The sequence below is a fragment of the Pungitius pungitius genome, chromosome 1, assembly GCF_949316345.1.
Source record: "Pungitius pungitius chromosome 1, fPunPun2.1, whole genome shotgun sequence".
NCBI classification, from domain to species: Eukaryota; Metazoa; Chordata; class Actinopteri; order Perciformes; family Gasterosteidae; genus Pungitius; species Pungitius pungitius.
Window position 1 is genome coordinate 25,048,835 of NC_084900.1, and position 26,347 is coordinate 25,075,181.

The 26,347-nt window shown below is 45.1% G+C and overlaps 3 protein-coding genes across 8 annotated transcripts in view; 1 reads left to right on the forward strand and 2 right to left on the reverse strand.

Moving 5' to 3' along the window:
• Positions 1-18,516, reverse strand: part of nphp4 (nephronophthisis 4) — a 114,390-nt gene extending 95,874 nt beyond the window's left edge. For all 3 annotated transcript variants that reach the window (XM_037478490.2, XM_037478489.2, XM_062563576.1), the window contains exons 1-5: positions 18,399-18,516; positions 18,148-18,327; positions 17,225-17,368; positions 3,797-3,966; positions 3,645-3,709 (exon numbers count right to left, since the gene is read on the reverse strand). In XM_037478490.2, coding sequence (XP_037334387.2) covers positions 3,645-3,709; positions 3,797-3,966; positions 17,225-17,368; positions 18,148-18,324 — 556 coding nt within the window. In that variant the 5' untranslated portion in view covers positions 18,325-18,327; positions 18,399-18,516. The remainder of the gene's footprint in view (positions 1-3,644; positions 3,710-3,796; positions 3,967-17,224; positions 17,369-18,147; positions 18,328-18,398) is intronic.
• Positions 18,517-19,349: 833 nt separating this feature from the next.
• Positions 19,350-22,102, forward strand: dffb (DNA fragmentation factor, beta polypeptide (caspase-activated DNase)). The gene is made up of 7 exons (XM_037478541.2): positions 19,350-19,549; positions 19,930-20,056; positions 20,153-20,338; positions 20,526-20,605; positions 20,691-20,864; positions 21,010-21,110; positions 21,254-22,102. The coding sequence occupies exons 1-7, from the start codon at positions 19,424-19,426 to the stop codon at positions 21,486-21,488; spliced, it is 1,029 nt and encodes a 342-aa protein (XP_037334438.2). The 5' UTR covers positions 19,350-19,423; the 3' UTR covers positions 21,489-22,102.
• c1h1orf174 (chromosome 1 C1orf174 homolog) lies at positions 21,709-25,842 on the reverse strand. 4 transcript variants are annotated; one of them, XM_037478546.2, is made up of 4 exons: positions 25,329-25,842; positions 24,315-24,371; positions 23,641-24,021; positions 21,709-22,861 (listed from the first exon to the last, which is right to left on the reverse strand). In XM_037478546.2, exons 1-4 carry the CDS (start codon positions 25,341-25,343, stop codon positions 22,736-22,738), a joined length of 579 nt encoding a protein of 192 aa, XP_037334443.2. In that variant the 5' UTR covers positions 25,344-25,842; the 3' UTR covers positions 21,709-22,735. The 4 variants fall into 4 exon arrangements, with proteins under 4 accessions (XP_037334443.2, XP_037334445.2, XP_062419576.1 ...); XM_037478548.2 differs by having other exon boundaries at positions 24,315-24,393; positions 25,329-25,839; XM_062563592.1 differs by having other exon boundaries at positions 24,315-25,839.
• Positions 25,843-26,347: the final 505 nt, after the last annotated feature.

Consider the following 26,347-nt stretch of genomic DNA (forward strand, 5'->3'; position numbering starts at 1 on the left):
GATTCCTTAAGGTTAATTTAGTTTGGCGAATGCGCTGGAGATCGCACTTGGTCATCTGTTTTGTTTTAGCACGTTGGTTTATTAAAACGTATTACTGGGTAACATCCACCACTGGCTCTTGACATTTTTGTTGGCGTCCTCAGTGCAATCCTGTTCCAGCCATTAACTATAAAAACTGCCACAGTCATCAAAATTCATTTTTTTATTTTGTATGGCCCAAAATGTTATCTTTGCCTCTGAAGGCTTTACACTCTGTACACATAAATGTGGTCTGGTGTGAATGTGTAAAGTGGCCTGGGTTGATCATTTATTGTCCCTATCCTGTCCAGCTAAAGACTGCTAAAATGCTTATGCATTTAAAGCTTACAGACCACTTTAAGGAGAGAATTTCTACCTTTTCTATCCAGCTGGTATCCATGCTGCCATACGCGTATGACGACACTACACTCTCATCAACGCTTTCTAAAAAACCCCAATATGCAGTGTAACTGTCTAAATGCAATGCGTTGGGACGTATGGATGAAGAGAGTATAGGGGAATAACATGCATTGGAAGTGAAATATTATTATGAACCATAACATTCTTTATTGATTTCTTAGAAACCGTTACCACAAGGTATGTTCGGATTTCATTCATCCGTCTTTATTCCGACTGAGTCAAACATATAGTCAACCCTTCTCAATGGAGCGTTAAGACAAAAACGGCATTTTGACTGAACAGCAGACCGAATGTTGACCTACCCGTGTGCTCCGGTGGACTGAGTACAATTACTGGCCTTGGAACAGACAAAAAGCCCCATTGTGTAAATTACAGGGCTGAGGTTTGTTTGGTCCGCGTGTACTAGCGTAGCGGGAAAGTTCATGCAGTATGAACACAGTATACACTAAAGACAATGTTAATGCCTGAAAGACGCTGAGGGACAAACAAAAGCTTGTGTTAATCAATAGCCTGCTGGTCAATATCAGCTTTTTTTTTTTTTAAGTCAAGAAGTGGTTTCAAAGTTGTTATGGGTCACAATGTCATGACATTTAACCACATGACAAATGTCAGATCCCACACCGACAAAACAGAACCTTAAAGACGAGTGCGGCCTGCAGCTGTATGTGTGAGGCCATCTAAGAGAATCTGTGGGCCGCTTTGATCATGATTCAATCCACATTTGCACTGCACACAAAAAAAAACCACCACTATGTGGGTCCACACACATTCAGCCCATTATAAAATGAAGCGTCATGGTTTGCATTTTGTATTCTCCCCAGGAAAATCAATTTGGCATTGGTCGTTTTTTGATTGGTTGCCAACACTTAGCACTGTGAGCCAGGCTGAGGACGGATACCAGAGAAGATGAAGGGAGAGCAGAGATTACCTGTATGAGAGCGGCATGCTGATTTGAATGCAAAGGGGAAACGCTGCGTCCGTGATGGACAATGAATTATAACCCCCCGTTGCGGCGTATTTTGATTTAGCGTCTGTCTGCATCCATTCGTTTGCTCTAAATTAACTGACGCCGACTGAGCTCAGTGCACCGGTGTTTACATGGGAGGCGAGGCCACACGGCCCAATCAGATGTCTGTGCGGTCATTTCGCCTTGAGGCATCCGCTTGATTTAGGACCGCAAAGAAGCGCACTGATGGTGGTGGGAGATGTACAGCCGTCCACAGTCTCACTCTTATTCCATTCGACTCGTAACGCCAACTTCCTTGGTAGCACATCAAGAAGTGCTGAAGATATTGTCATTCGCAGCGACGGTATTTTCAACAACTAATGTGGAATTTGTAATGAATGAAGGACAAAAACAATGTCAGCCCCCAGGCCACGTTTTCTCATTACAATTTGTTCACACAATGAGGCATGAATGACCACCATGAGGAAATGTACTTATTTCACTCCAGCACAGAGCAGTCATGAAAAACAGTTTCTCTCAACAAACTCACATTAAAGTTCCCTCACATCTCAAAGTGGATGCAAGGACGGCGTGTTCCTGCAACAGTAGATGAGAGGAAGAGTGATGTAGAAACAAAAAGTGCGGGAGTGGCAGCATTATTCCCCTTGGAACCAAAAAGTAACGCTGAGCTCACCAACAGGGATGTGGTTAATTATTTAGCGAGTATAAGAGTCCGTTTGAGAGGTTTTCTAATATTCATGTGACATGATAGCCAAGACAGGAACTCTGGCTCTCACTGGGCACAGTGTTATTCATACTGCGAGGCACTACAGTGTTTTGAAATTCATCGTCTTGGTTTTTTTAGGCCAAGCGAAGACATATCTAGACCAACTCCAAGCTTCAGTAGCAAACTCAATAATTCAAGATTTATAACGCTAAACCGATACAACTCTAATGTTCAAAGATAATCCAATTAGTAGTTTGTGGATCAGAGCCGCAGCCGGATGAATAACCACATCGTCAACCTCCAGCAGGGACAGCCACAGTTGAATTAATTTAATCAGAATATTAGCTTTCTTCAGTCCATATGCAACTGTTTATCATAGAGCGTGCGGAGCTCTTTCAAATCACTCTGGGACCTTCGGACTGGAGACGCTTAGAGAATGAAACGGCTACAAAAGAAACTGGCCTGAAGAGACATGATGGTCAAAAATACATTGAGCCTGGGACCGCTTTTCATTTCAATCCAAATGCAGGGGCCAAGGGGTTCTCTGCTTCTAATGTGTGGCTGCAGTCTTTTCCCTCTTTGGAGATCTCGGTTAGACTTTCCTTACCTGCCGTTGATCCATCCTCCTGTGATGGTACCTGGCAGAGAGTTCAGATAACAGGGAACCCATCTCTGTGTAATTCCCCACCGGTGTTTTCATCGGAGGTCTTCATTTTATTTTTCTTTCAGTACCTGCTGCATAGGAGTTTCACACTGAATATTTTGTGTTTCCTTGTAAGATTTCTACTGGGAGATATTCCAATGCAGTGAGGTTATGGGTAGCGGTGCCAGTTCAGCTGGATGAGACAAATTCAATTAAAATGTTTGGCAAGGCAATCTACTTGGCTTTTGCTTCTTTTTACTTCATGAGTAGCTGAAACCTCTTCAGAAGAATTTTCAGTCCAAACAGATACACAGTAGGGTCAGTCCCCCATTACGGATTACCGCCTCCAAAGTTACAGCTGACATAACACCTCCAGACTATTTGAAGTAGTGGTGTAAGGGATCACCCCTCACGGTGCAGCGCGCACATGTGAACAGCGGATTATTAACAGAGTTTACCTTAACCATCACAGCGTGAAATAAAGTATTACTGTCATCGTTACCCGCTGACGCTGGCTGTAAACTACGCACATCATTCACGCTTTCTCTTATAATGTTCCAATGTAGTTGGCTGGCTACTGGACAATGAACAAAAGTTTGGTTGCATTCAGGCTCGGTTCAGTGAGATTGGGGATAGGTCAACTATAATGTTATTGTGATTTGAAACCCGTTTACACTAAGCAGCCTAGGAAAAAATCCACAGTGATCACTGCTGTGATACTGAATTTGGAACAAGTGAACAGAGGGGATAAGGATTGCCCTGAGAACAAACACAGTTAAGTCCCATGTCAATGCGGCCCTCTCATCTTCTCCTGTTGCATTATTCAGGTGACAAATCCCTAAAGTGAATGAGCCCAATAAATAATTACAATACATAAAAAAGCTCCTTACAGTCAACTGTGGCCTTCACGAGGGGACGGATGAGACTCCGTGGTGATCCATGGTGTAGATTCAGCCTAGAAGATATGTCTTTCTGTCAGTTATATCCTCAAAATAGAAGAAATGAACAACTGGCTGGTGTTTATTAAGAATGAAGCGATCACCTTCTGTCCCCATCAGCAGCCTGAGCCTCTGGCCTGTTGGTAAAAAGTTCCAGGACAGTGAAGCCTCGCCCCAGGGCCTGCTGGGAGCCATCTGGCCTGGGTGACAACGACACCAGCTCCAGGACCATCACTGTGCTGGGCAACCGCAGAGACGTGTGGAAATACAGGACCTAAAAGGAATCATTAAACACACAGGGAGGGTCTACGTTGTCAATCCAACATCTTGGATTCAAATTCCCAAGGTCCAAACTTTTTTTTTGCGTGTCGAAGCAGATTTTAAGGAGAAGGCACAAGTTAAACAGCACATTTTTATCTTGTATTCGACTGTCATGTCAGCCCAAACAAATGACACTCAACAGGTTATCAAGCATCCTAATGAAAGTGGATTTCATGTTTCTCTTTGCCCCAAAGTGATTGGTCAAATAGACCATACAATACTATATGAAAAGCATGTTAACAATCACAGAGAAGTGAATCATAAATGAATACAAGATGGTGCACAGTCCCATGGAACCCAGCTTGGTTTTCAGCAATAACTCTTGCCCACATTAAAGTTAATGCAGTTTATGGATCGTCCTCGTACACGAAAGGGTCCCACACATATGGCAACGGGACCTTGACACCTCAGCTGAACATAACACAAAGACAGCACTCGTGCTCTCCAGGTCTGAAAAACATGCTCCATTGGAATAACAAGAGTAGACATGACATCAGCAGAATTGAAACATGATTTACTATTAATTGGTTCGGGGGGGGGGGGGAGCAGACATCCCCCTCCTAAGCAGACATGGGCTAAAAAGAACATGTCAGAGTGAATGAATGAAGTGAAACAAAAAGGGCAGTTCATTCTGATTGTTTCACCTGTTATTTAGAAAGATGAACAAAACTCTATTCCATCTAAGTGTTGCGGTTTGCCCCTCCGGGGTCACGCCCCGCACGTTGGTGTGGGCCTCTAATATCCAGGGTTGATAAGAATGCTGAATAGGCCATCTCCTATTCAAGAGGCGGGTATTTATCCTTTTGTTAGCGTTCAGGGAGTTTGACCTCCACTATTTTTACACAATTTCAGAAGAAGACAGCAATTGTTTACAGGCTCTGCCATCCAATCTGGAAATAATGGCCAACTGAGAGCCGAGCCACCGTGATTTACATGCACAAAGGCCTGAATATGATAAAAGGGACAGACCAAATTCTATGTCCTCCATTGGTGCCCGAGCCAAATAAAGCCCTTTTATTTGTGAAAGTCATGAAGAAGAACATGACAGTGTCAAAAGAAAAAAAAGTGAATACGTAGATACGAGTTACCTTCCCTCTCACATTCACTCACCTACGAAGTCACCAACCCAGGACCTTGTTGCTGTGAGGCGACAGTGGTAACCAGCACACCACAGTTTCTGGTACTGAACATTCATTCATAGTGTTGCTTTGAATGTGGATAGTTATTCAAGCCAACGCTGACTATATCCGGAAAACTTTACTTTCGATTGATTTATTTCCCTTTTTTCCCCGCCTACCTTAACTCCCAGATCAAAGCATCACCTGTGACTGAACTTTTCTTGAACCTATCCCTATTTGACTATACATTTTCTGTCATCTTCCCCCAAGTTTCCTTCCCCTTTGATAATGTGGAATTTGCATTGTGGTCAAAGACGTGGTCTCCAGTCTTGGGTGCAATCCTACGCGTGGACATTGTTTATGACTGATTTATTTTTCATCCACCTCACTGCTTTGAAATACCTCCAAACAGATTGTGTTCCAATCTCAGGAAGAAAAAGATATGTCCCAAACAAATATCTCGCTCGATAACAAAAAAGGATATTGTAAATGCTTATGAATATTTTGTAGACTGACAAGCTGAGCTATGGATACAATGGTGCCATCACAGTACAGCACCTCCTTCTGCCTAGCTTGTCTTTTTTTTTTCCACACTCTTTTTACGTTGCAGTCTGAAGCATGATGCTGAGACAGTTTTAACTGATTTGGGAGGCAGTACTGCAAATGAGGAATGAAGGTGCTGTAATGCTTAGGAAGGAGAAGAAAATGTGTGCCAGGAGAAGTCAGTTGTCGTTTCGTACTTGTTGATACATGGCAACAAAATGCATTTCACATCTGTTGGCACACACGCATAATCTTCCTTTCCTGCTAGTGCAAATACAATTTTCCCCTCAAATTTCAATAGTGACACTTCAGTTTGCCTGATAGTACAAAATGGTACAACTGTTATAAGCTATTTCAAGGTCAACAGAAATGACTGTACTTTTCCCCCAGAACTTTACGTTGAAGCAATCTCATGAGATCCCGCTCCTTCTTGGCGCCACAGGACCACTGCGAGATGTCATTGAGAAAACAGCTTGCGTCTGCAGCAAAGCCCGGCGCAGCATATGTCGGACCTAATGAGAGGTTATACAACAAAGCAGCAATCGATTCTCACGGGGGTAAATATCCACCCCTTCCGCCCGAGCAAAGCGGGTCCAACAGCCTTGTGTCGACATTAAAACATCATCAGCACAGAAGCATGTGGCTTGAAGTCACTGTCGCTACCAACAACCAGCCTGGCCACGTTTGTTTTTGTTTTTTGCTGGGACACTTTTTGTTTCTGACAGAGAACCAAACTAGGACAGGAAAGAGGCAAATGAAAGGAAGTGGGATCTGAATCTAGAGGAGGAAGAGATCATCATCGTGATGATGCTTGAATAGTTTCAGATCTTGTCTCATAAACTGGCTTTAACTGCTATAGTAGCAGGTATATATTAAAAGTACCAAAACAGACTTATTGTCTTCTTAAAATGATTCCAAAATTGTGATATGTAATCAGTGACTTTGAGTGTGTAAATGAAAACTTGCTTTGGGCCAATATATGAGCCAAAAACTGTAACGCTTTAGTGGCTGTTGGTGCGAAACAACAATTATAAAACCTCTCATAGTGCTATCCGTCTGTAAAAGCAGAAGCTATTTATTCTTGCCCCCTCGATCTGCTCATTGAAATGCCCGACTTGTGGGAACCAGGGAAAGCGCTGAAGAGGGAATCACATGGCATTGCACAAAACCAAGCGGCCGCAAATGAGCATTGGTTTTTGCATGAAGGTCCACAGCAACTGGGGTGTAATTGACAGGGCACTGTTGTTTGACCCTGCAGTCCTCCCAAAAGAAAAGCAAGCGGGGCCTTTCTATTCAGCCGAACATGTTTGTTGGGTTGCTGGGAGAACTATAGGGCCAGCTACCTGGGACTTAAGTAACAGGCCAGCTCCACGTGTCTGCATGCCTGCACTCAGTGTTCACATCCTATGCAAGTAAACGAGATGAATGAAGGCATATATTATGCAGCATTGAAAAATCTCTCAATACACAGCCTTTCATGCTTTTTTTATAGTACGCAAACATTGAAAGGGGAGCTCCTACTGTAGTCGATGTGTAGCTTTTTGGCCTTCACCCTAGAACTTTGTTGTTCAAGGCAAAAAAGGCTCAGCTCATGAAGTCTTATGAAGCTAATCTATGAAGCCCATGCACTCAGGAAGATTCTTGGCTGACTTTGATGCTAGTTTTGGCAGCATAACCAATGCCTGAGGTGGAGGGGGGAAGAAAGCGAAAGCGAGAGCGAGAGAGAGGGAGAGTTACAGTAAGTCATTTGACAGACACAGAAACCAGCGGGTATCAGCATCACAAATCCTCCCTGTGTGAATCCTGTGACTGTCCCCGGTATAGGGGAGATGAGAGAGGGCGGTGCGGATGATAGAGAGGCTGAGGAAATGACAGGGATGGGGGCTCCAGGCTTCCTTATGACCAATAATGTCAGTGGATTGCAGCTTGGGAAGGTTGGACTGAGTATGCATATGTGTGACAGTTGAATAGATTTTCAGCACGAGGCCCTCACAGGGTCAAACCGTTTGGACATGATGTGAAACTTGCCTGTGGTAGAGCTAAGCAAAACTCACAATGAAAGGAGCTTCACTTGCTTTTTAGAATTGTCTGTAGTCTAAAACAGGCAAGGAGGACAATTAGGTGCAAACAGAGAGAAAGCAGGGACATTGGCGGTGGCATAATGCGCCACACTCTTCCAGGAAACCATGTAAAGTAGAATTCCCAAAATATGTCCCAATTAGTCCAAATATAATTTGGACTCGGCCAATTTCGAACCTCTGAATCACTGGCACCTCGTCTAGCCTAATTACTTTTTTCACTTCTGGTGCATCATTACTTTGCAGGTGGGATAAATAATGTAGACCTCATCTCTACCAAAAGGTAGATGGGAGGACGTAGCTAAAACTGGTTGTTCGTTGGTTAGAGAAAAAACAAAAATGTGTTTGCCCAGCATGAAACGTATTACAATTTGCGTATGCTCCATAGCAACGGTCACCCGCTTCTTGCCGCGGATAGCAACCGGAGGGCTCGGGAAACGAATGATAAGGTCGCAGACCGCAGGGTTCAGGCAGGGACTGGATCCAAAAACTTAACAAGGGGTCGTGGACTTAATCAAACAACGAACTAGACGAGGAACAAAGGTGCTGGTACGCTCGAACGAACGGTACAAGTACACAAGGAGAGGGAGAGACAACGAGGCAGAGGTGGACACAATCAGGAAGGGCAGCTGCAATCAGCACAGCGGGAAGACCTGAGGGCAGGGAAGTCATGGTGAGTGGAAAAGTAAAACTGGAATCCTAGTGAAAACTGAGGTGAATATTAAAAAGTACTTAATCAAGACAGATATGTCTGTCGCTACGGTTTGATCGGAGCAAAATAAGACCACATCCCACAGAGAAAAACATTTCACTGAAACAAAAAGAAGCCCGAATGGTAATTAGTCTGATAACCCTCCTCTGGTGCCTGGTGGCTAGTAACCACTGTATCTAAAGTAGATAGGGTCTCATTCCCTCATATGGCCACTGAAATGATCTCAATGCGTAAAAAATACCATATTGAGGAACAGCAGTTTTATTTCTGGGTGGGTACATTTCAATTCTTGTACAGTATACCTACATCTTACCATTACCCTATTACACTCCTAAAGCTTGATATACTGTATATGAAGGGGACATTCTGCAGGGTCAGAGATGTAGAATTGTACGAGACAGCAGGTGAAAACCTGAAGCATGACCGGAGAAAAAAAAAAACCCAGCAGAGTAATGGATTACTAAGTTGAAGGCACATAAAGGTGTTCTATTCTATTACCAGAGTGACTGGTGCGAGGGAAAAGAGAGTCTGCAATGAATGTCTTCCCTGAGGTGGTTTGATAGAAAATGTAATGTCATAAAGACAAAACAGAAAGAGGGGGGGAAGGTGGAGGACTGTGAAAAAGCTGATATATTGCCCAAAGATGAGAGGACTGCAGCAATTACTGGAGAAACAGCCCAATTATGTGGAAGCCCTCCAAGGAACGAGGGTGACTGGGATGCGATTTCAATCCAGCAAAGACTTTCATCGACCCAGTAATTATCGCCTTTAAAAAAAAAAAAGAAATCCCCAACTGAGGCTGTACAGAGGATGTGAAACATCTGACCAACCTTTCCTTGTTGTTGTGGAGGACGATGCCTAGCCGGCATACATATGACAACATGTCTCTGGGACCAATCAAAACGTGTCCATAGAAGGGAACGCTAGTATCAATGTCAGATTTGTTGTCTTTGATCCGATATTTCCCGGTTTTTAAATGAAAATGTTTGATGGATGTCTGTATGGAATTCGATTCGGGCTGAGGCCATGTAAGGCTTTTGCTCGTGGAATAGAAATCTTCACTCCAACAAAGGAAAACGGAACTTTGAACCGCAATCTCTTTTCATTGCCGTTTGTCACCTGTGATGCAAAAAAAAGCCTCAGAACATTATTCCACTTGCAAGGGCAACTCCTCAGGATGGAGCACAACGTTCCTTATCTCTAATCAGCAGAGGTTCAGACCGAATAAAGTCTGGTCTGTTGCTCCGCTGGCTCCATGTCCGCTGTCTCGCAGCACTCGATCTATGACCAGTATCGCGGCTGACCATCTCGCCGCACAGCAGCACCAATTACACGTCAATGCCACACACTCCTGGGCGTTTCATTTAGCTTTCGAGCCTCGCCCGGCTTCCATGTGGGCTCCCGCAGAAATCCTTTGTAAATGACGAGCCGCGCTGCGGTCATGTAGCTTATGGTGTGGTGAAAGTCACGGGTCAAGCAGGAAAATGTGGCGTTGACTTAGACGTTGCATGGAATCGACTTGCACAGAACGGTTGCTTTTGCTTTTGGTGGGAGCGCAGCATTAGATGTCACAAAGGTAATGTAGACAATGTAGTTATTTTAACAATCCCAACAGGAATGTAGACCTCTTAATAGTGCGACTTTTAATGCTTTAAAAGAAACATGCAACGATATAATGCAGGCAAGACACACTGTGTCCAAGTTTGGATTAACTCTCCAAACACACTCAGCTAGAACAGATGACGTTGAAAACTGTCTGTCCTGAAGGTGGACTGTGTGAGTTAAATGTGTCCTGGCAGGTTAATAAGCACTGAATCACATCCAAGGCTGGTCTGAGACGGATGACAAGTCCGCCAGATGAAAGAACAGCGGCCGTGCAGTAACTCTAAAAATGTCCGCACGGCCTCAATAACGGTCCGAGCCTGCATCAACCCCAGTGTCCATAACCCCCCCCATTCGTCACATTCAGCTCGTCTGACTCTGGTGTTGGCTGCCTCGTTCCGACTCCCGACAGAATCTCAGTGAATCTGCGCTCTACGCCCCCCCGCCCCCCCCCCCCCGCTCTGCCTCTGACAGACAATCTTAGTTTGTCACCACGGTTTTGGTCTCCTGACATTTCGTAAATCCCGTCTTCGATGCCTCTCAGACGAACTGCTGATGCCGGAGAGGCATCACAACAAGGGAGGACTGGGGGGGGGGGGGGAGAAAGGGGCGTTGAGCATGTCGGAGGAACGCTCCCGGGCTCACAAAAGGTATTCAGAGTAGGTTCGGCAATGTCACAGCCTGGAACAAACGCAAGCGCAAGAAGGACAGTCGCTTTCTTTCTCTCTGTCTCAATGTCTCCCGTTCGCTCTCCGGGCACCGAATTATTTACAAGCTTACTTATTCGACGTGTGTTTGTGTGCGGGGGGGGGGGGGGGGGGGAGAAGAGGGACTGACTGAAAGAGAAAAAGGGAGTCAAGAATCAAGTCAACAGCCGCCAAACACACGCCTCCTCAAGGCCCTCATCTCTCCCTACTGTCACACCCCCCCCCCCCCCAGCAGCTCTCGTGGCTCTTGAATTCCCCCCCCCCCCCCATTAAGCAGCGGTCGCCCCGCTGGATGTTTGGCCCCCTCGTTGCTGAAATATTGATCAGATCTCGGGCGAGGGAAGCGGAGCCTGCGATCCCTCCGCCCCGTGTATAATTGAAGCGTTTATCTCTTAGTGTTAGCGCGCCGGTTGGGAGCAGGAATTGGACCCGGAGGAAAGCTGGAAGGCCCGTCCTCGGCCCATCAATCACGCGGCTTTCCCCCACCCCCCCCACGCAGAAAAGGGTCTTCATGGGCTCGCTGCGTTTTACTGTGGGAAGTGCCATGCCTTGTAAAAAGAGAATGGAAGACGGAACGTAACAAGACTCGATAGAGGTTTGTGTTTTACTGCCGGCCATTTGTCTGAGCTCAGAGCAGTTCAAAGGAGGACTCCTTTTGGCCAGCTTGTACAATATGCTGAAAGTTGAATTATGGGTATTATTTTCCTCATTGTCAGCAGAGTGAAAGTCAACAACGCTTTTGTCTGTCTGCGATGTTTTTGACTTCCAAAAAAGGGGGGGGGGGGGGGGGCGGGCGTGTAAGAGACAAAACCAGAGACGCTCATTGTTGAAAGACAAACTCAGTGAGCTTTATTGTTTTTTTATGTTTCTTTATAATTCTAAAAGGTGTAGCGTTGTATACTTTTTTGCTGCAGCTGTTAGAAGCTTTCCTTCATTTTCATTCTCAGTCAATACGCGCACTGGAGATGGACTTATTCAGACGTCTACATTCAAACATACATCGAAATAAAAGGCGTCCGATTTTTCCTTTCAAGACAGACCTTGATAAAGAATCAAGTTTTCACAGCCTATTTGTTCTTCTTATTTCTTTGTGTCATGTATGGAATAATTTGAATACCACAGCTCATAGCGTTGTGGGTGATGGTGATGCACATTGCAGAGTATAAACGTACATCTCGATTGATATAATTACCACCTGCCGTCTAACCAATTGCCTTTAAATCTGACAGTTCGCGGAGAGGCGTTATAATTATAGCGAAGCACTTACAAATTAAACAAAGACGTCAACGCTGAGAGGCTCGGCGCGTCCACACAGCTGATCTTAGTTGACCCGACTAACGCCCCCCCCCACCCCACCCCCCCCCCCCCCGCTCCGGTTGAGGTCGGACTTTTGGCGGAAAGCGACGGGATGTCACTGATCACAATACGCCAAGCGGGGCGATGAAAAGGGAAATGACGGGCGCAGCTGTAGAGAGATGTCAATCGAGCGCTGAAAATAGGTCCAATCAGTGTGGGAACAGAAATATTGTTCATTTTCCTAACGTGATTTCACAGTGCAGCTATTCATTGTTTAATAAGATTACTGTTACGTTTCCATTGTTAAAGAGTTAATTACTTCTGCTGGCAGTGGGGACGGGTACTTAAGGAGAGGGCTAACTTCAACAAAGGGAACGAAAATACAGCAGATGCTAAGCATGCATACAATACTTAAATCACAAAGACCAACTGTTAATTGCTTGTAGAGTGTCGCTCTTTCTTTTAACAAATATGACACATGTATGTAGTCTGTATCAATAGAACCGGTATTGATACCAGAATCGGTAGTTTCCCTCCGAAAAATTGGGAAAACCGTAACATGCTATGTTGACAACCAGACATTTTGAATATATTTTATGCGTGCCTGATGAAAACATACACAGGTTCTCTTCTTTGAGACGAACAGCCTCGTCATTTTCTCCACTAAATGTTCCAGGTTGAATCAATGAGCCTCTTCCATCCCACTCGTTTGCAGTCCGAAACCTCTGGGAAGTTAACAGGAAGGAACATTTCTCGCCGTTTGCGCGTGTGATTCATCTCCGTATCAATCAAACGTGACGCACCGCACAACGCCGTCAACGAAGCGACGCGGCTCCTCGGCTGAGGCCGGCTGTCCGGACCACGTGCCTCCTTCCAGAGAGCAGGGAGAACAATGGAGATGGGGGGGGGCGCTTTAACTGGAGCTGACAGCCTCAACTTGGAAACGTATTGTGTGCTTTAAAGAGGCGAAACGTATGCTCTTACGGGACGAGTGCGACTACAGTCATGTATTCCTTTCTCCGGGCTGAAGTTTGAGCCGCGCGGGATCGCTCACTTTGAAAACAACTCGCTCTTTGGAGAACAACTGTTCGAGGCCCAAAAGCGGAGGAATTTCATGACTGATGTTTAAATGCTTTCCCACCGGGCTTCTTCTGCCTGTCAGAGCTCTGAAGGCGCGTGATAAGGCTGTGTGTCTGTTTGTGCATGGGGTTGTATTGTGTTTCCTCACATCACGGGGACCAAGACGTGATGGTCCGTCCTGCTTTAGGGGTCCTTTGGTGCGGGCCGGGGTTGGAGGCTTAGCATAAAGGTCATGTGTGGACATGGGGTAAAAGTTAGGAGAAGTAACAAAAGAATAAAAGGGTAGAGACATAAAATATGCATGTGTGTGTGTGTTCCTCCCAGTTTGTTCTCGTCAGCGCGGCCTACATCATGCCAAACAGCATTTGGAGACCTAGAAAAACAGAGGTTGCACGGACAGGAACAAAACGTGGCCTTTTCTCCAAAGCCCTGCTGTCGGCCTGATAATGTTGCACATAAGAGAAGAAACCACCGGCTCTCCGTGAAGCCGGGCAGTTCAAGCAGGGAGAGAGACGGACATTCCTCGGCGCCTCCTCCGTCTGTGTTACAACAGTGCCCTCTGGTGGCCACGGCGGCCACTCCCTTTGTCTGAGGAGAGCGGGCGCTGTAGAAAACCATCCAAACGGTTACCAGGCCATCTGAGGCACGCCGTGTGAGGGGGGGGAAAACGCCTAGCAACTGGTAATCAGGGTGATTTAAGGCACCAATCAAGACGGGATGTTCTTGTAACGGGGTTAGAGAAAAATGAATAAAACTTTTGTTTACAGGTTGCAAATTGACTTTGCACAGAAGATATTTTTTTTTTTTTTTTTTTTTTTAAAGCCGGACAGATTCACAGTATCAGAATTCAATCAATGGGAATCTAAAGTTACTTCAATAGAAGAAAAGGCCTACATTTGTGGGTTTGGGATTTACATGGCTGAATTCCATTAATAGAAGCAGCTTTCACAAGACTCCTAACACATCTAACCGTTCCACAAACATGGAACTCTACTTTCTAAAAAGCTCCATAAGTCCGACCTGACCACTCGAAAGCAACACGTGGAGATGACAGAAAACCGGTCTAGTAAGAGCTACCTCTCACTTGAATCACCGCGCATGCTTTTCACCCGATATTAAAAGCAATCCATCATGGCTGACGAGGGGAGGAGGGGCCATAGCCGTTTTTCACCATGCTCTTGTAACTGAAGAAAGGATCCCCCCGCTGACATTATTTAGATATCAAACAGCAATTTGCCACTCGTAAACACAAGCATGAATGCAAGTGCACCGGGCCAAATCGAATTTAAAAAATTTAAAAAAACACGCAGAAGGCCAGCCCCACTTCATCATCCTGATAGGATACGATCAGGTTTATGTTCCAACCCTGGATAGATGATGGCGTTTGGACATTTATTGGGATACCAATTGGGTTTTCATACGGACTCTGACCATTATGACTGAAGGATACGCTGTGAGATTGTTTGATCAAAAGAACATCAAGCAGAGGGATGGAAAGAAAACAGATGGTGATGAAATCTGAATATGCCATGTGCTGTGATTCATTGCCGTAAAAAGGAGAAGAAGAAAAAAAAAAAAAAAAAAAAGACATCTGTGCATTCATCAGAAAGCTACAGCTCACGCTATTATTTCCGTCAAAAGGAGTTTTCTCGAAACATCTCAAACGACAGCTCAATAGGCGGATTGGTGGAGGAGCTCCGCGGCGCCCCGACACACCGGGTGACCGGCCTCCAACCAGAATGTTCACAGGCCTCCACATGTCTGACTGGGAGGGAGAAAACAGGCATCCAGCTGTTCCACTGATGTTATTTTTGAGCAGATATAACGGCTTTAAAGGCCTGTCACTGATGCCTGGCTTTTGGTTACCATAGAAGGGGAAGGGGGGGGGGGGGGGCTGACAGCAGAGGATACAAATATATATACAAATAATTGCAGCTGGATGTTTCTGAAAGTAAGCGAAAACGCACCCGGATGAGCGAGGAAAAAGGGCGGCTCGTCTTGCGTCCACTCCTTGAGAAATGCCTGCTTTCGTTTGCCAAGTGGAGGGAAACCCTGAAACCGAGGACCGGAGCGGGGGCCTTCTCGGGTTATCAATGTGGATGCATCAACATGTCCGCCGGCCTTCATGAACTGAAGGAGACACCTTTCATACATTTTTAAAAAGCAGCCATGGACGGCATGTTTTAACCATCACTGTAATGCAGTGGATGAGTCAAATGAGATGATTTGTGGGAAAGGGGTCAAATGTCAAAAGTTGTTATTTAATGTATATCACAAATAAATACTCCTGCATGTGATTGGTCTTTTTTTTATTTTTTTTTATTGGAAGGATGCAAAAAAACGTGGACCTGGTAAATGCATCTAAAAATGAATGGCTAAGATGTTGCTGCTCTCCCAGGTTCAATACTTGTCTCACTTTTGCTTCTTGAAGACGGGTACTGGCACGCTGCCTTAGACTAATATGATGAAATACAGAATATTATAGTCTATCAGACGTAGCTCATTTTAGGAATTTAACAAATAAGACTTCTGACAAATAGCGTTGCACTGTGAATCTTTATGAATCATGGTATGAACATCAATTTTAGTTTGGTCCCCCTCGTTAGAAGGCATCCACTTTGACTTTGATCAGCGTAGAGGAGAGAGGTCGCCGAAGCAGCGTGGTTCTGACCACAGGGGCCTTGCTAAACAAAAGAGATCCTTTTAACTTGAATGGATAGCGTGAAGACGATCCGATTCGTGGCTTATTTGATCCTTTGTCTATTTTGTCCTCGGCAGCTACGACGTTCTCTTAAGCGTTTTTCAAGAAGCGATTGGAAATGACATCATCAAAGCACTTGCTTCAAAGTGCATCACTGCCATCAAAAGGATGTTTCTTTGTTCCCTTTTGTCTAACCGTGATTACAGAGGAGCAACGACACGACGATGAGGCAAAGTAAAGTAAAGAAACCGAACGCAACAACGTGACACCGAGACCCCAAACTTTGACCAAAAGTGCCGCCCAACTTGATTCACATGGGCTCCCAGAGAAAAGTACATTGGGTGTACAACTAAGGGCGATACGGCAGTTAGCGCTTGGTGTCGTTGGTTGATTCGGTAATTCAATCAAATGTTGTCTGGTCAGAAGGTGTGTGGATACTGGGAGAGCCCAGTTGAAACAACAGATTACACCGAGGCCCTTTCGCGAAACGTGGGTCCGCCGGGACGAGACGCATTCGTGGTTCTACCGGGTCACTCGGAACAGTTATCCAAAGCCAGGCCGGCCGACTTCCTCAATACCACCAAGTGTGTCCGGTTAACACGGACAGGAGGTTACACTGTTTACAGTTAATGATCTCTGGTCAAATTGTATCTATTAAGCTCACACGCGTGAGAATGTACTCTCATCTTAGAACAGTTCTACTTGGGAAGAAGTTTGGGAACTCGCCTTCCTTTGAAATCAGGGAGCAGGACTGCTTTTAGCAATATTTAATGAATGCATCATGTTGGCATCAATGTGATTCGTTTCGTTTTTTTAAGGTATGTAATGATGTGGCTTAGCCAAATACAATCATTCCTTTTATCGGTCTGCAGTTCATAAATAAACCTTCAACAAATGTAGTATATAATGTTTTGTAATGATAGTGGAGAATAAAATGATACATCATCATTGTGTGATTTAGAGCCATTTTAACCTCTTTAACCCTCATTCATTGTGCCTGTATTGTATCAATAATTTCCTTCTTTCAAACCCTGTGTAATAACTCTCATAATGTTGTGGTTGTCTTTATAAAGAAAGAGACAATGATAAGAAGGGACTTTTTGGCAATCGGTGCACTTTGTAACCGAGTGCAGAAGAACGGTCTAATCATCGCTGCTTATTGAAAGCCTTGAGTGGTGGAGCTTCAGCGATTGTTCTAATTAAATAATGGTTGTGCAAAATACATTTCTTGAATGGGCATTGATTTCACTTTGTAACCATCAATGCATCGCTAATTAAAAACAACACATGAGAAGTTGGAAAGAGGACCTGCAAAGCTAACACACAGCACATCTCAGCTGGGTGTCATCTGCAGCTTTCTGAGAGCAAAGATACCTCGTTGACGGGGATCTTTTTGTTTTTCATCCTCAGGGAGGGACTCTTCCACGTGTTCCCAAAGAAGTGCTGATGGTTTCTATCAAAAAGGGTCACTCGCAGCTGATAGGTCACATCCTGTTCCACACCGCTCACCTCCTGGGCCTACAAGAGGACACACCTGCATTAGAGTCACAGCCACAGGTAAACCCCAGAAGATTTACACGTGTAAAAAAACAAAACCGTAAAATCTCATTTTACTAACTGGGTTTCTCTCGAGAACTTTTTACAAGATCCAAATGCTAAATTCCGCCACCATGTTATAATCTAAATCAGCTTTCAGGGTTTGTATCATTGAGACACTTAACATCGTGAGTCCAGTCTACATCCAGGACATGGGGAGTCCTGACCCTACGTCCCGACCCGCGCTCTGCATCGGCCAAGCTGCTTGTTCCTCCCTCTCCGAGAGAAAAGCACTGGACAAGATCAACACTCTTTGCTGCTCCGACATGGTGGAACGAGCTCTCTGATGACATCAGGACCGCAGGGAGCCACAAACTACTGACACATCTCTTCATACCTCGACTAAAAACACTAACAAATTGTTTTACTTAATGGCTCTTATCTATAGCAAGTTGTAAATCGGCTTATTTAATGAAATTGCACTTGTTTCTTGTTCTTTTTGAGTTTGTATCCTTTATGGCTGAAATGCACTTATTGTCAGCTAAATGACATGTGATGTAATCCATAGCATCCTCGGAGTGCGTTATCTAATTGGCCGGCTGATAAAATGAAAAGAGCATTTCTAATCATCAGGGGCCTCTTTCATATCTTTACTAAATAATGGCAGACGTGAAACTACACCGAATGGAGCCGCGTTCAAAGACCACCACTAGAGCTAAAGCTCGGCCTGAGCGTGTTTCTCGCATCCTGCGGGCCATCACCTGCGGGAGGTGGGGCGCAGTGAGTCGGCCGACGGTGAGCTGGGAACCGAGCGACTGGGTGAAGTGGTTGTCCAAAGCCAGGCGGACCGTGTGGCTCGGCGGAGGAAGCACCCGGCTCCTCGCGAACACTTCTCTCCAGCCGCCCGCCATGTCGACCATGTCTTCCGCTTTGACCATTTCCTGCGGCAAGTAGTAGAACGACGATGTCAATACGAGAATGGAGGAATATAGCGTAAAAACAGTGCTGTTACCTTGTATTTTATCTCTGCCACCCGTTCAGATTTTTAAACCCGCGGCCGCCATATTGAAATTGGATTCTTCTACTAAGTGATCGAGGGGGGAAGAAGTGTATCAGTGGTCGCATTAGTGTGTTCACGACCAAAGCAGCAATGCAAATATACATGTTTTATATATTTCAGTTATGGATGCATCGAGGAAATTCTTCCCTGACTTTGATCGTAAAAATAGTTTTTTTCACAATGTTTTCATTTAAAACTCTAAACCTTGCTTTGGTATGTCCCATTGCGCTGCATCAGTTGCTATGGTAATGTTCACTTTGTTATCCCCGTCTACAGTTTAAGGTCTTGAATTCGACATCTAAACAAAGCATCCTTTGTTGTTTAAGTATAACATATGCTTGAAATAGTGCATATTATAGTAATGTAAATACAGGATTATGTAAAAGACACTAGTTGAAGTAGTACTAATAAAGACTAAAAAGAACAGCTCGTTCAAGCTTAATCGTATAAACTTGAAATTTGGCCCAGTGTGGTAGAAAAGTCCTAGTTCAACTTAATATTATTTATTTGTTTTGGGACATTGACAGTTGCACGTGCCTACCATGTTTGCTGTCTGGCAAGCAACACATTAAAGTATTATAATTTATTCTAGTATTGTACATAGGCAGGAATTGGTGTCATTGATTATTGCCATATCTTCTTCATACCTCTCATTTAACACAAAAACTGTAGCTTCCGATCAACCAATTACAACATTAATGTTTACGCATTAATGCATCACAATATATCAGTGTAAAAATATGACACTACGTGGGGCTATGCAATGTTTCCTTGATGACAACGTACCTAAGTATTTTTACTCTGTATATGGAAGATTGTATCTATACATCTGAACACTTGATCCAGCACTTAAAGACAATGGAAGGCCTTGACCACCAGAGGGCAGCCACGCGCCACCCGAGAGGCCGGTCAGCCTGAAGGAGAAGGAGAAGAAGAAGAAGAGGACGGAAGTGGTGCGTAAAACTACCTTCAGTGCAATGTCCGGACTCCTCGGAAAAACAAATAAACCAGTGAAAATTAGGAGTTGCAATGACAATAAAAAGTATGGAGTTGCGGCCCAAAACCTGAAGGAGTTGCTTAAAAAAGCCTGCGAGAAATTACAGGTGAACTTTGTTTTCTTCTAATCTGTTAGTGCTGGACCTCCAGCTGCGCTTCCTCTACAGCGACTTTAAGGCGTAATTTAAAAAAAGGAGGAGCTTCATCCGGTACGCTGACACATGCCAGACATCTGCATATAAGTTACTGGATATACAGGTGTGCAGTGTATTACACGAGACCGGTGCGCATAATCAAGTAGTTTTATTGTATGATCATTTAAAGGAGGTTCCTCTAAGAATATGTTACATAAGACCGAGTGCGCTTCAGAGATGGTAGAAAAATCATCTGTCAGAGTAGAGCTAAAAGTCAACACAATATCTTAGTTTGGTTCAGAACTTAACTATTGTTGTTGTTATTACTGCTGTGTACATTTGATCATTCCCAGTTGCCATCTTCTGGTGCGCACATCTGTTTGTATTCGGATGGGACCATCTTAACGGAGGAATTCTTCCAAACTCTGCCGGACAACACTGAACTCGTTCTTCTGTGCAGAGATCAGGCATGGAGTGGAGGTAGAGGAATCATCCGTAGACATTTGTTTTAAATAGCTTCAACCTGTAAGTTAAGTGGTAGATGATGATGTCTAACACCCCCCCCCGTGGTTCCAGTTGTGTCCGACATCGGCCGCTTACTGAGCCCAGACCGGCATGCAGATGCCCTCATCGAAGCGGCGAAAGGCCTCCTCTCTGACGAGCGGTCCCCTAAGAGGCGGAAGGTCCTGACGGACCTGCTGCTCAACCTGGAGGACAAATGTGATGCGGAGGAGAGAGAGCATGATGAAGACTGGTTCAGAGGTACAACGTCCAATGGGTTCACTGCAGCGACTCTGTTAGAAATGCAATGTTTGTTTGACCAGGTGTTGGACCAATTGAGGCATTCAGACATCGGGAAGGCTGTGCCGATATTGGTACAATATAGATCCGCGTTTGAGTTTTATTCCCTAATCCTGATCCTAATCCACAAATCTTGGTTTCTTCCCAGGTGTTGACCCTCGATTCAAGACCAAGTCCGCCTACATGAAGTTCAACTGCGGGAGCAGGATACGAAGCTACATGAAGGAGGTGAGGCTCCCTTCTCTGTTCGGGCGTCTTAATGCGAGTGGCACGACGCCCTCAGAGCGTGGCTCCTCTGTGTCTCCGTCGTCAGGTGGACGCCGCCACCAAAAGCATCCAGGGGGCCGCAGTCAGGGCGGAGTATCTGAAAACAACCAAAGGCCTGGCGGAAATGCTGAAGTCGGCGAAGAACAACGGCGGCTACTTTGACAGGACGGAGAAGGAAGCCCATCGCCTGTGTACTCAGGCGGGCTGGTTCACCTGCCAGGTAAGCTAGGAGTCAACCGCACACACACAAGGGGGGGGGGGGGGGGCACCACCCCATTACAAGGTGACCCTGGCAACTTCACAAAAGTTTCGAAAGAACTGCGCCTGCTTTTGAGTGCATGGTTTCCACCTCGTTATCTCCTCAGGGATCATTTGAGCAAGAGGTGTGCCAGTCCTTCCACTCCATCAACCCCTACAGCAGCCGGGAGAGCAGGATCGTCTTCAGCACCTGGAATCTGGACCACAGGTCAGACTTTGTTTGAATTTATTCAATGTTTTCATTCGGCGTGGACACCACGGATACGGCCAGCATCCTGCACGGACGCTTCTAAACAACATACCTGCTGATTGAAAAACACATTTTAAAACATTTCTTCGTCGGGTGTCCAGGATTGAGAAGAAGAGGACCATCATTCCCGCCCTGCTGGAAGCTCTGCAGAGTCACAAGAGCGAAGAAGTCAACCTGGACTACTTCTACCACATGCTGTTCACCCGGGAAAACCTGAAGCTGGTCCACATCGTGTGCCACGAGAAGAAAGCTCACGACCTGCAGTGCGACGTCACCAAGATCTTCAACGCAGGCCCAGACATACAGAAGGGCAAAGGCAAGAGGCGCTGGTTGTGAAGATTCACCTCTGCCTTGCATTTTGGGGGTCGGTTCTGAAGTGTTGCACTGATAATGATGTGAATGATTATATTAGAGGTGACTGTGGGAAGAGCCAATCAGCAAAGGGACCTCGCATTTTTTTTAAACCAGATTCTGCACCCTGTATTTTATGTTGTTTTCTGCTCCTGAACCAGTGAAGCCGACAGAGCTTTGTTAGACAATCAAACCAAACCAGGAAATCATGAAAACCATTTATTTCTGTTGGCACAGTGAAGTAGAAATGCATGGATTGATTTCAGCGCAGCGGTCACTCAGACAGGAAGTTGCATAGGAGTGAACCGCATTAGTAAGATGAGATTTAGACCCGTTAACCTGAAATCGTGACTTCTTCAAACATTTTTATAGTCCATGATTTTGTTTTCCTTGTATTTTATGTTTGCAAATGTGAACCTAGCAGGAACCCAGAGAAACGTAATAGCTGCATCAATATATACATACACATGTGTTATAATGTACAGATGTGTTGTACAGTATGTTAAGCAGCTGCCAAAAAAAAGCATGAATATGAGACACTTGGTGAACAATGACATTCCTCTCAAACGCTGTATTTGATATTAAAAGCTGTCTAAACGGATCTGCTCTTTGACGCCTCCTTCCTTTCCACATGGACACAACCGAAGAATTGGGAGAGAAAAAAAAAAAACAGTCCCCCTGAAATCGCTAAATGTTGTAGTCCGGTACGGTTTGGCATTGATGAAGGCTGATCGCAAACTTGCCCTCAAATTAAAGAGCAGCACGATTTATCCAAACAGTGCTGAGTGCTGCCAACACGGAGCATGAATTCAGCAATAAATAACAAAACAGGCACTATTGTACAAACCCCCACAGGTGGACACATTAATCTCAGTACTGAAGCTACGTTAAAAGGTATCAAATGAAAAAACGTATTCATGCATTTAAGGACAATTTGGCAGGTTTGTGTGTTTGGCGGTTCCTCGTCAGGTCGACAGCTGGAAATGTCCCAGTTGACGCAGCGCGTTGCGGCATCAGCAGAGTCCTGACTGATGGTGAACTGGAGCCAGCGGGTCCTTTGGGGCACGGCCGGGTTTAGAGCAAATACATCCGACGCTCCAGTCCGTGCCGCATCGCCCCGGGATGCTTCCTCACCGGGGAATGGCGAACACGCCCATCTGCGCGCGACTCGCTGGGGAGTCCTCTAATGTCCTCGCTGGGGAGTCCTCTAATGTCCTCGCTGCGCTGCCTGTTCACTGAGCGTCGCCTCCTCCGAGGCCCGCCTCCTCTTGGTCGCTGTCCTCCGGTGCGTAGTAGTGCCGTCTCCTGCGCTCCCTGTGAGCGCGGCGGGAGGTCTCCGACGATCTTTGAGGGAAGTCCTGGAACACGGGAAAGTGGAATTAAGGAATTCATTCAGGGTATCTTACCACCAAACTATGAAAAATAACTGCAGTGCTGTAATTTGAAAGCAGAACAGAGCTTTTGAGTGATTAAGTAACTATGCACTCATACCTCATCTTAATAATTACAAATATGACATGTGCAAATATCATTTTCTTGAACTCATGTTTGTTAAAATACATTTTTGAGGTGCACGTTTCGCAGTTTGATCTCCATTTTGTGTAAAAAAAAAAAAATTGTTGACACTGAATAACTAAATGCTAAGAATTGGTTTTGGTTGGCAACTTGGCCACAGCCACTGTCCTGTACAGAGTACAGGTAGCCCACATATACAGCTGGTGATGAGTACCCACAGTGCATTGCATTAATGCTTTCAGTCAGACAATGAAGCCCCCTTTCTTTACCAATCTGGTTTGCCTTTGGGGAGATAGTTCAATGCATATCCTGGACTGAAACTTATCAACTTCACAGAATACTAGTAAAGACGCAACACACACGATATCATTTTCTTGCCCTTTCCACGGGAAATGACCGGTAATTACATTGGCTCTGATGAATGTAAACTAGAAAAGGCTGTAGGATATCGGAAATATTGCAGTCGGAACATGCTTTACAAAAAAAAAAAAAAAGTCCCGTGATGTGACATACTTGAAGCCATCAAACTGTAAAAGCCTGTTACAGGCTAAACAATCCTACCTGAGTCACAGAATCTCCCCAAGGTGGTAAATAAAAACAGGACAAAGAGAAGATGCCTCACCTGTACAGCGTCCAAGTTCCCAAAGAACTGCTCCACGGGAAGAATCTGATTGCTGTCGTCGTCCAGGAAGATGTCCCCCACGTTTCTGCTGGTTTCCTCACAATCCATGTCCTCGGCCTCCCGCTTCTCACAGGCGCCGTTCCCTTTGCGGCCGTCCGGTTCCAGCCTCGCCCGCAGTGCGTTTTCTTTGCCCTCCTGGCTTTCGACCTCCGGCGACGCCGAGCACCTCCTCCTGCCTGCAGAGTGGAGGCACTCGCAGCCGATGCGAGAGTCTTTCTCGAGGGGGACGTCTGCTTTGCTGAAAACACCGACGGCCGAGCTGCCCTCTGCCGCCGGCTGCTTCTTTGGACCATCCGCACATCTCCTTCTTGAGGTTGAAGCCTGTGAGAGGGTCGGAGACCAGGGTCAGGCGGATGACGCGGCAGTTAACCACCATCAATTTCCTTTGCTCTTGTACCGGCGGAGATCATCTGACGCCCGCTTGGACGCGAGGCGCTTTGGATAGCGGGCCTAATGCGCCTGTAAAGCACAGTACTCAAATGCTGTTTTGAAAGATAAGCCGGTTGTAAATGTCCAGTATAGAGGGAACAGAAAAAACAAATATACATGGTTTTATTATATTGACAGACCTCTTCCTACAGGCCTTCCACTCCGGTTTACAAGTTAACACAAACCTGTCTGGAGCCGATCTTCCTCTTTCTGGGCTTCAAGCCGTCAAGTTGACCGGGCATCTGGAAATCAATCCAGCGACCACTTCATGGGACAGGACGGTTTTATATGGTTTCAATTGGCAGGCAGAGCAGGAAGCCAAATTGCAACCAGCTTCAGCGATACCACAAGGCAGGCAATTTTTCAAAATTGTGCATCAGCATTGATTTGTTTTGATGTCAGCCTACTTCAAGGGAACAATACGATGGAAGTATTGTACTGCAAGTGCATACGAGCAACCAATTACTCGGGAATAGGTCAGTGTGTTTTTCAAAACACTGCCCTGGGTGCTGTCATAGCGTTTTAGCTTGGCATGATAAAACTGTTGTGCAAGGCGTTAGTTAGTTCATCTTTTCAAATTCAAAACTCAATTCAAAACTCCAATCTCTATGTGTTTCACGCCAAAAGACGTACTTTACCCATTTGGAAACCCCAACCAGGGCCGGGTGACCTCCGCTGAATAAGCTCCTCCCCCAAAATGTTGACCCCGTGACTTGAGACCTCCGCCACACAGCGCGATTTTACCGCCTTTGATCGCGACAACGCGCCGCCGAATGTAAAACCACGACAACAGGTCTAATAAACTATTGGGAACAAGTCTAATAAACTATTGGGAACAGTTTATAACACGCAACTAGTCGGGTGACATGAATGAGCTTTTTTGGTCATTAAATTCCCTGCGCACTGTGTGAAAAATAAACCATCATGGCGAACGATACCTGACGTGTGAGTCAGCCGACAGGCAGCTGATAAATGAACGTTACTCCATTAAAGCTGCTTTGCTAGCCTCCTTTGCTCTTTGAGTAAAGTCAGCTCACACGTCGACATATCGGGCCCTTCCGTCTGCTCCGGTGAGGACTTTGTTTTCCTCTGACAGTTAACATCTCCGGTCACCGTAACCACGGACAACGTTGACGTAGTAAATGTTGTGTATTGTAAATAAACCTGACATTAACTTACGTAACCTAACGTTAGCTTACCTTGACGCCTTCCATGCGCACTTTTTAGCGGCGTAATGCCTCTGCTTTACGGCGAGTTTCCCCTGAGTACTTTATTATTCAAACAAACGGACGGACCGGATCAGCTACACTCTGTGGCATCTATGGATAATTTTGTAGCGTATCCCCCCAAAAAAACCCTCCTGCTTCTTCTTGGGTTTTAAGGTCAGTCTGCATCCTAAATGTCGCAGTTCTGCCACCTTGTGGACTCGGTCGACTCCTACAGCGTCCCATCTGTTCAACATACTTCAGTGCGTGCTTCCTGCTCTCACTTAAAAAAAATGTATATTTTCTTTAGCCCATCATGTTATTTTTCCACTTCAATATACTACACTTCTGTTTCTTGACTTACTCGAGCATTCCTTATGTCATCCTTCACACAAAACATTGGCACACACGTAATAATGACGTTTCTGCCAAAGCATTTTTATAACTTCCCAAAAAATCCATTTTTGGGGCGTTATAAAAAATGCTTTGGCGTCATTATTATTTAACAATTTTATTTAAATGTTTTACTGACAATTTCATTTGATTATTTTGACACAACTCAAGACTTCTGAGCGGTGCATGTAGTCAGATTCATTTTTTCTGCTCTCGATATTTACCTATATTCTTCCAACCTACCTAAATGACGACGAGTTTTCAATTAATTTAAAGTTTAAAGTGCTTTAAAGTGTGTAAGCGATGCCATTTAGTTTAACTTCTGTTCTAGGGGTTGGGTAATTTGAGGCGACATAATTGGAGGAGATGGAGTTGACAACGCGTCATTCCATAAATTGTCCACAAGAGGGTGCTCGAGTCTTTATAATGCACCTGAAAGTGATGCGCACAGTTTGTGCTGTCGAGGAATATTAGGAATGTCATTTCTTCTATGTCTAAGTTTTGCCCCGAACGTTGTTTGATACTATTTTTTTTTTAAAGAAATTGGCATCATTTACATTGACAAGAGCAATGAGAGCACATTGTTTAGAATTAACACATCTTGTGGCCACATTTACAAA